At 37.2% G+C, this 9407-nt stretch overlaps 3 protein-coding genes across 3 annotated transcripts; 2 read left to right on the top strand and 1 right to left on the bottom strand.

The window, feature by feature from the left end:
- Positions 1 to 370: 370 nt before the first annotated feature.
- Positions 371 to 1082, top strand: LOC134836376 (nuclear envelope phosphatase-regulatory subunit 1 homolog). The gene is made up of 3 exons (XM_063851601.1): positions 371 to 531; positions 619 to 690; positions 743 to 1082. Exons 1-3 carry the CDS (start codon positions 504 to 506, stop codon positions 1018 to 1020), a joined length of 378 nt encoding a protein of 125 aa, XP_063707671.1. The 5' UTR covers positions 371 to 503; the 3' UTR covers positions 1021 to 1082.
- Positions 1083 to 1162: 80 nt separating this feature from the next.
- On the top strand, positions 1163 to 3596 carry LOC134836375 (splicing factor 3B subunit 2). Its single transcript, XM_063851599.1, has 2 exons — positions 1163 to 1313; positions 1379 to 3596. Exons 1-2 carry the CDS (start codon positions 1290 to 1292, stop codon positions 3497 to 3499), a joined length of 2145 nt encoding a protein of 714 aa, XP_063707669.1. The 5' UTR covers positions 1163 to 1289; the 3' UTR covers positions 3500 to 3596.
- A 687-nt stretch (positions 3597 to 4283) lies between these two features.
- LOC134836372 (transmembrane 9 superfamily member 3) lies at positions 4284 to 7123 on the bottom strand. Its single transcript, XM_063851596.1, has 4 exons — positions 6941 to 7123; positions 5548 to 6833; positions 5257 to 5487; positions 4284 to 4635 (listed from the first exon to the last, which is right to left on the bottom strand). The coding sequence occupies exons 1-4, from the start codon at positions 7010 to 7012 to the stop codon at positions 4491 to 4493; spliced, it is 1734 nt and encodes a 577-aa protein (XP_063707666.1). The 5' UTR covers positions 7013 to 7123; the 3' UTR covers positions 4284 to 4490.
- Between the last annotated feature and the right edge of the window lie 2284 nt (positions 7124 to 9407).

Genomic DNA, 9407 nt, shown 5'->3' on the forward strand with positions numbered 1-9407 from the left:
TGTTGTTAGTTTCGCGAGATTTTTTTCTTACAAGGAACAATTCCTATATGGTGAACGGCACGAAAATCTGCATCTGTATGGACTACGACCGGACAAACTTGCAAAAAATTCTTTCACACATCCGAGACCGGCTAGAACCTACGAATTTTACGTTTATTGTGTCCGCAGACGTCTCAATGTTCGCTTAACACTCACTTTTTGCGGTTTGGAACGGTGTGTAAATAAGAAATAAACAAATTTCGAGAGCTATTTGAAAATCGCGTTCTTATAAATCGCTTGGCAACCTTTTCTCTCGTACATTATTCCACGCCGTGGGTTGTTTTTGCGCGAAAACGGTGACATTTCACGCGGGAAAACCGTAGCCATGCGTGATTGAGGTTCGCACGAAGACAGTACCGATGTAAACAAACGATTTTTCACGACGACTTCGGAAAATGTAAAAGAAAATCCCACGAAAATAGCTCAAAATTTTAACTTTTTAGACGAAAACCGCATTTTCCAACATGTCGCTCGAACAAACAGCATGCGAAGGTACAAAAATTCCATCGATTTTTCATCAAAAATGCTTTTTTAATCGGCATCACTTTGAAAAAAAAATTTTTTAATTTTTAATTTTAGACCTCAAAGCATTCGAGAGACGTTTAACGGAAGTGATTGCTTGTTTGCAGCCCTCCACGCTGCGTTTTAGAAGTAAATTCAATTTTTCCCAAAAAAAAAATCACGTTAAAAATTTTCTTTTTAGTAATTTTAGTGACAGCAGCAATTTCCATTTCAATTGGAGCCTGGTACTGGTTAACAGACCCGAAAACTAGTGTCGTCCCGTTGTTCGATAGTCTCTTGTTGCATCCACTGTTCGCCCTTTCCTCGATGATTCTGATAATTTTGTTCTGTTTTGGGATCCATAAAAAAGTCATTGCACCACAAATCATCACATCACGTACGCGCTCCGTGTTATCCGACTTTAACTTGTCCATCGATGACTCTGGGAAGCTAATTCTGAAACAAAGGCCGACGAATTGAAATTAATTGACATCAATTATGAACGTTTTTTTAATTAAATAAATTCAAAAAAAAGTAGAAAATTGATAATTTTTAACGGAAATTTTTCAAAAAATGACGTTTTTCGACTTGAATTAGCAAAAAATCGAGCTGAAACGTCAAAACCAATTTTTCGATTAAAAAATTTTCCTCATTTTCTTGCAAAATAAACAATTAAATTGCATTTTTGGACGAATTTTGATTGAAAATAAGGATTTTTCGACCAGTTATCTACCGAAAGACGTCAAAAAATGTCTGATAATCCGAACATGGATGTAAGTTTTGATGAAAAATTTCCCTTTTCACCACAATCAATAAAAAAACATTCGCTTTTTTGTAGGATTTTGGTCCCCCGGGTACTTTTTCGGGTCCTCCGCCGCCTTTAATGCCTCCTGGAATGATGTCTGGACCCCCGCCAGGCATGCAACCTCCCGGAATGGCTCCCCCAGGCACCAACAATCCCGGCGAAATTCCCTCATTGATGTCTCTGAAGGTAGGGAAGCCGGCGGAGGAAGTTAGACAAGGTCCCCCGAAAAAAGACGTTCTCGTTCTCCCAAAAGCGCTTGAAGATGTCTTGGCAATTAAGGAACAACGAGGCACGGATTTCGGCGAAGACTTGGGAATTCACACGAATACGATTGAAAACGTCGAGAACGATGACGAGGACTCGGATCAGGAGAACCAAGTGGAAAATACGGTAACGACGCCAGCAAACACGAAGCCAAACAACAAAAATCGCCGCAAAAAAGACCGAAAAAAGAAGAATAAGCAAAAACGGAGGGAAGCACAAGAAAAAGCCTCGCAAGAAAATGGAGGAGAAAGTCACGCAAATGGCGACGACGACAAGGAAAAGGACGAAACTGACGAAAATGACAACGTTGAAGTGGATTACGTGCCCGAGCGAATCACAATTGCCGACTTGGCACCCATGCATCGTCAATTCTATCGCGTTTTCGAGGCATTCCGTCTTGACACGAAACTACGAGAACCCCCAAAGGACCCAAATGCGGACAAAACTGAGGCGAAAAAGGCCAAAGACAGCATCCTGGAAGAGGACGACGAAGATCTTGACGAAAAGAAAGACGATGGAAAGGAAAAAATCTCCAAACGAAAGCTCAAAAAATTGACTCGCTTGAGCGTGGCGGAGCTAAAACAACTCGTTGCACGCCCGGATGTCGTCGAAATGCACGACGTAACTGCTCGGGACCCCAAATTGCTCGTTCAGCTCAAAGCACATCGCAATACTGTTCAGGTGCCGCGTCACTGGTGCTTCAAAAGGAAATATTTACAAGGCAAACGCGGTATTGAAAAACCTCCATTTGACTTGCCGGCGTTCATAAAAAAGACGGGCATCATGGAAATGCGTGCTTCGTTGCAGGAAAAGGAGGAAGCGAAGACTTTGAAAGCGAAAATGCGGGAAAGGGTTCGTCCAAAAATGGGAAAAATCGATATTGACTACCAAAAGTTGCATGATGCGTTTTTCAAGTGGCAAACAAAGCCTCGTATGACGATTCATGGTGACTTGTACTACGAAGGAAAGGAATTTGAGACACGTTTGAGGGAAAAGAAACCCGGTGACTTGAGCGAAGAATTGCGAACTGCTTTGGGAATGCCCGTTGGACCTGCTTGTCACAAAATTCCGCCGCCATGGTTGATCGCTCAACAGCGTTACGGTCCCCCGCCATCGTATCCAAACCTTAAAATCCCCGGATTGAACGCTCCCATTCCCGAAGGATGTTCTTTCGGTTATCACGCCGGCGGTTGGGGCAAACCACCCGTCGACGAGAGCGGAAAACCACTTTATGGCGACGTTTTTGGCACAACCAACAACCCCAACGACAACGGCGTCAACGAAGACGAAATCGATCGCAATTTATGGGGCGAACTTGAATCCGAGTCCGAAGAATCCGAATCCGAAGAGGAGGAAGAAGACGAAGGCGAAGATCTGGCAAATCAACCGGATGAAACGGGACTCGTTACGCCCGCCGAAGGTCTCGTTACGCCATCAGGACTCACGAGTGGCGTTCCTCCGGGCATGGAAACGCCCGACAACATCGAGTTGCGAAAGAAAAAGATCGAAGCGGAGATGGAAGATAATGAAACGCCCGTTTTGTACCAAGTTATTCCGGAGAAGAAGCAAGATCGGTTGGGCACAAATATGATGGCATCGACGCATGTCTACGATATTTCGGCAGCGATGAATACGCGCACGACACGAACGGGCGATCGCGAAGGCATGGTTGAGTTGGCACTTGATCCGTCGGAACTCGATATGGATGGCGATGCCATGGCGCAACGGTATGAGCAACAAATGCGCGAAAATCAGAGTCATTTGCAGAAGGAAGACTTGTCGGACATGATTCACGAACACATTGCCAGACAAAAGTCGAAACGGAAGCGACAACAGACCACAGATCCCGCTAGCAAGACGCAGAAGAAATACAAAGAATTCAAGTTTTAGACGATTTTTGAGGGCAGTTCACTTAGTTTTAAGATTTTTTTTTTTGTAACGTCTCTTTTTTGTCAACAACTTGATTCGTAAATTAATAAAAATATGATGCTCTAAATTTATTTTAATTTTTTTTTCTTGAAAAGATCGAAATTTTAATAAAAAAAAATATATCATAAAAAGATACGTTTTTTGGGCTAAAATTTTAAAATTTTTTAAAAATTTTAAGTTTTTTTTTTAAATTAATTTCTGTGATGAAATTGTAATATTTTAATACGAATTTTCTCCTCGAAAAATATTTTTCGTTGACACAATTAAATTTATTAATTTCAGAAATCGTCTAAGAAATTCAGGAGAAAAAAAATGGAAAAATTTTTCGACATTTAGGCATTTTTGGAAAAATTTAATGATTTTTTTTTTAATTTTTAACCATTTCTTGCTTTTATGGTTAACCGACCTTAATCAATAAAGAAAGAATTTTTAGAAAAAAAAAATCTTAAAAAATATATTTTTTATTCAAAGTTGCTTCAAAGCCTTCAATTACCTTTAAAATAATAAAAATTAATTAAAATTAAATTATTTTAAAAAATTTCTATTTTGAGAAATTTAAGCCTGATTTTTTTTTTAAATTTTAAACTTTTATGTTTTTTTTTTAATTTTTGGCATAAAATTTTACAAAATCAATCCTTTAAAAAACATTTTTATACCTTCTTTCATTTTAGTAATAAAAAATATTTAAACAAAAATAAAATTAAAAATTTAGATTCACCTTTCAAAAAAACTATTGAATTAAAAAAACGTCATTCTATCAATTAATTCTAAAATCATGGTAGTTTATTACTTAGATTTTTCCTTATTTTTCATTATAATTAATATTATTTTTATCATAGTTACAGTAATTTTTTCTTAGTAGGAAATACATACAGTGTGTAATAAAATTCACTTTATATTTTGTGTCCTTTAGTCCTTTTTTTTTGTTTTTTGAATCACGTTCTTAAGAAACTTAATCTATTTTGACATTTGAATAAATTTTACGGACAAAGACGGTGGTGCCGATGTACCCAACTGTGCCGCAGATGATGCCGAGAGCCAAACTAAATAGCGCCATGTATCCGAAATAGAAGGCCGTCTGAAAGAGACCGTACATCCTAAAAGAAAAAAAAAATTTAGATAAATTTTTAAATTTTAATTTTTAGCTGTTTTACATTTTGGTCAAAAAAAAAGTTCAAAACACTAAAAAAAAAAATTTTTTTACAACTTTTTCTCAATTTTTACAACGATTTTTATGAAGTTTCTTAAAAATATTTATACTTTTGAGGTATTTAATTATTTTTCTTAACAAAATTAAATATTTTGGATTTAAAAAGAAGATTTTTTACTATTAAAAAGAAAATTTTGAACTAAAAATTGATAAATTTTCATTAAAAATTGAGATTTTTTTTACCAAAACTTTAAAGAGTTTTTGAGAGATTAATGAGATTTAACTAAAAAATTAAAAATTGGTAACAAAAATTGACTGTTTTCTTATAAAATGTCTTGAAATTAAATTTAAGATGATTGTTTTGACCTTACGAATTTTTTAAAAAATTTCAAATCTTAAATTTTTCAAAATGTTGTGTCAAATTTAATGAAAAACTGACAAATTATAGGAATATTATTAGATTTTAACCAATTTTTGTTATTTTTGGATCATTTTTCGTAAAGTTTTAACTCTTTTTCAAAAAAATCCAAAAAATAATAGAAAATTTGAAAAATCGTAAAAAACTTACTTCGTCTTAAAGAAGAAATAGTAAAACGAATAGAGATAGACGTAAATTGAAGTCGACCCAGCGGCGAGGAACGATGTCCATTGCCAACGATAATCCTCGGAATTTAGCAGGAAATAAATGCACACAATTGTCACGGAAACTGTTACGACAATGAGGATCACGAACACGAGCAACATGAATCCATAAACGTAGTAAATTTTGTAGGCCCAGAATGATGTGAAGATAAAGTACCTAAGAGAAAAAAATTATTAAAAAATTTTTTTTAACGAAAATCTGCCAGAAAAAACTCACATTTCGATAAAAATAGATCCAAACGGCAACACTCCGCCCAAAAGAATGATAATAATCGGCTCCATGAACCACTTTTTCTCCGGAATGGGTCGCGGTACGGCATTCACGCGACACGGATAGTCAGGCTGGCCATCGAGATTTCGCCCGACAACGCTTCCCACCAACGTCAGCGGCAGAATGACAAAAATACAGATACTCGTGACGACGAGCATCGTGCTAAATGGAATGGCGCGCGAAGCATGATAGTAAATTGCGATAAAATTGACTAAAAATGCCGTGCCACAGACGAGCGATGGTACCAAAAAGGCTGAAATCAGCATCTGGCGGATCCATCGTTTGCCTCCCATGCGTGCATACAACGAGCCACCAAAGTATCCGTTGACGGGGGCAGTTGCGGCATACACAAAAATCGCTGTGGACAACATTGAGCCACGTTCCGTGTAGAGTTCTCCCATAATTGCGAAAATTGTCACACATAAAACGACCAGAGTCAATTGATAGCCCGTTCCGATCAACGACGAGAACATTGTATTGTAGGCAGCTGGTCGAAAAACGTCTCCATGCACTTGTTTCCACCCATATTCGTTGCCGAGGTCACGTTCCAAGTCGTCCATTTCCTCGTCTTTGCTGTAACGCGCGTAATCTTTGCGCAAAGTCCGGATCAAAATCATCGAAACGAGTCCCACGAGGAAAATAACCATCATGAAACTGTTGAAAATGCTGAACCAGTGAATGCGATGCTGGAAAAAGTTCGGATCGAGATACTTGTCGAAGCGATTCTTGAATTTGACGTCACTGGCACGCCAATTAACTTCATACGTGAATTTAATTTTGGCTCCCAAGGTAAGTTGCTCCTTGTGCTCCGACGTAAGTGTCACATCGACAATCTGGTTGCCATTGTAGCCGATATCCAGCTTCTTATGCGTGTAAATGTAGTATTTTTTGTCCTCTTCCTTGCCCACGACACCCCAAATCGGCAGGTCATCAATGTACATTTGATACCAATACTGATTTTTCACCGCATACACGAACGCCTTCAACTTTTCCTCGTTCAACTCGACCATGCAGACCTCCGTTTGCGGCGTATCGTCCCGAAATTGGATGTCATAACCGCTAAACTCCAGCTCGACGCCCTGCAATTGCTCCGTCAGCGTTTCGTGGTAATGGGAGATGCCCTGTTTGGTCCCCACACAAAAGGGGAGCGAAAAGTACGCATAAGTCTCCTGCCGATTGTCGTACGGACCGACGGTGTTCATCCACAGCACCACTTCCTCGTGTTGCTCGTACTGAAAAACCCGAAAAAAACGATGAATTTCACATAAAAAACCCCCGAAAAAAAAGTCAGATAAAAAAAATTGTGATAAATACGTGTCCCACAAGAGCCAAAAATTACCTTGTGATTATGCTCGTCGCCATGCACGTACAACAGCAGATACAACAAGATGAAAATGCATTGTTTGTACATCCTAATTGCCCGATTTCGTCCAATTTCCTGCGAATTTTCTGCGATTTTCCAATTTTCTTTTCTTTTTTTGACGTGTACGACGTGTAAATACGGCAACTCCACGTACCTCTGTGCCCGTGTACGGTACACTCGAGCTCCCGTGTGTCAAAAATTGTCGATGAACCGCCATTGCACGAATCAGCGATGCTCGATTCAGTTTTAAAAATTCGTCGGAATCATCGGTCGCTGCAAAAAATCGGGAAAATATTTATTAAAACCGCATTTAAAGTGTGAAAATTTGCGCGTAAGTGACGCCAGCGGCAATTTAGGAGATGTTTGTGCAAAATTCCGTGGGAAAATGGGGATAATTCACGTAAAAAAGGCAAAAACATGAGATGAAAAGCTACGGTCACACAGAATCCGTACAAAATTGATTAATCTTTTTCACTTTTGTTGGCCATTGTCGAGTCCGAATGGATTTTACGGGCATCGTGGATTCAGGATATGCCGAAAAAGACGTGGTTGCGCGACAAATGGGTGGCGAAATGGGCAAAAGTGCTAAAACAAACAAATAATTTTTGCCATTTTTGCTTTCGCGACGATCGAAGTGTGTACGACGACGACGACGAAAGAAGAAAGAGACAAGAAAGAAGTTGCCGTTCGTGCATCGATGGGAATTCTGGTTTGTTTTGCACTGCAATAAAATGGCAATTTGGCGTTTTATTGCCGTCAGAATCGTGCCAGAAGGTCAGGCAGCGACATCGGAGTGAAGTGTGAAGCGAATTTCCGACGCAAACGGGACGCAATCTAGAACGGAAGACGGATAACTCCGAGGACATCCGACAAAATTATCGATTTTATTACGCGTACACGGGGGTTTGTGTGTGTGACGTGTACGAGGTGTTGCCGAGAAGCTGTACCGTGATACAGATGAAGACGGAGATGAAAAGATGTGTGACATGTAAAAATTATGATTCCATGTTTTTGTTGTTGTTTATGTGCGAGAATGTTGTTATTATTGCTGCTTATGTTTTCTGTGATGGACGACGAAGAGAAAAAAAAACAGTTCAACGACTTATGTAGAGCGGTAGACGTTAACGTCGAGCGAGAGTGATGTGCGGGAAATTTTTTCCGTTCATCGTCGTTACACAGAAAAAAAAAATAAAATGCCAATAAAACCTTGTCACACGAATTTTCATTAATTATTAGGCGAGTTTGTGTGTCGGTTTCAATGAAATTTATGCCGCTAGTGGGAAATGCCGAGCGAGTGCACTTGAAAATTCGATATTTTTGTGTCGCAAACAGCGCGCATGATTTTAGCATGAGTTTTGCACACACATCTACTACGATTGCCGTGCCCCACAAAACGAAGAAACGACAAGATTTATTTTTTAAAAAAATTACATTTGAACCAATTTTGATACATAATCGTAAAATATTGTATTTTAGGGACAAATTTTCTACACACATCGCCGCAAACCGTAATTTAATTAGAGTCACAACACCATCACATCAACATCAGCACGACATCGACTTCCATCTCTTCTGGCAAAATATTTATTTATTTTAAAAATTTAAACAAAAAAAAAAGAGAAAGAAGAAATTAAGTGATCAACAGACAGTTTTTAAACAGTAATGAGTGTCTGTAGTGTAATAAAGTGAATTTTTTACCTGATAAAGACAAAAAAAAAAAATAAAATAAAATAAAAGTTCAAGAAAACCCCCCAAAGGTAAGGAGAATTACAAAGCAAGTTTTTGGTGTTTATTTGTGATAATCATTGTAAATAGTTATTATTTTTTAAACAACATCATTATTATTATGATCGTAAAGTTAGGAGTTATCGTACTTTGGCTTGTTCCTCATCTTTCGTTCTTGTTAATTGTTTTTATTATTATTATTCAAAAAAATTTCTTTCTTTTGTAATGTGTTAATACTCTTACAGCTATTTTCACACATAATATTATGTGGACGTCACACTTATTAGATGTCTTATCGTAATTTTTATACAAATTTTTGTGTTTTGTGTTGGAAAAAAATTAAATCTGGACATTGGGCACGGTGTGAAGTGCGGGATTGTCATAAATTTAACTTTTCTGAATTTTAAATTAAAATAATTTATTTTAATTTTAACAAATTTTTATGGTTTTGAAATACAAAAACAATTTTAAAAAGAAAAATTATTTTAAATTTTTAAAGTTTTAACAAAATAAGCATTTTAAAACTAAAAATCTTTAAATATATTTCTCGGTTGAATTAAAAATTAAAAAAAAAATAAAAATTGAAAAAAAAATATTTTTTCGCTCTTTAATATTTTTGGACACTCATAAAAAATAAATTGATTTGGTTGGTAATAAATTAATAAATCAGCAAAATTTATATTTTTGTGCTTTTTTTCATTTTTTCCAGAATATTTTC

Source organism: Culicoides brevitarsis, unplaced genomic scaffold (assembly GCF_036172545.1).
Source record: "Culicoides brevitarsis isolate CSIRO-B50_1 unplaced genomic scaffold, AGI_CSIRO_Cbre_v1 contig_17, whole genome shotgun sequence".
Taxonomy (NCBI): domain Eukaryota; kingdom Metazoa; phylum Arthropoda; class Insecta; order Diptera; family Ceratopogonidae; genus Culicoides; species Culicoides brevitarsis.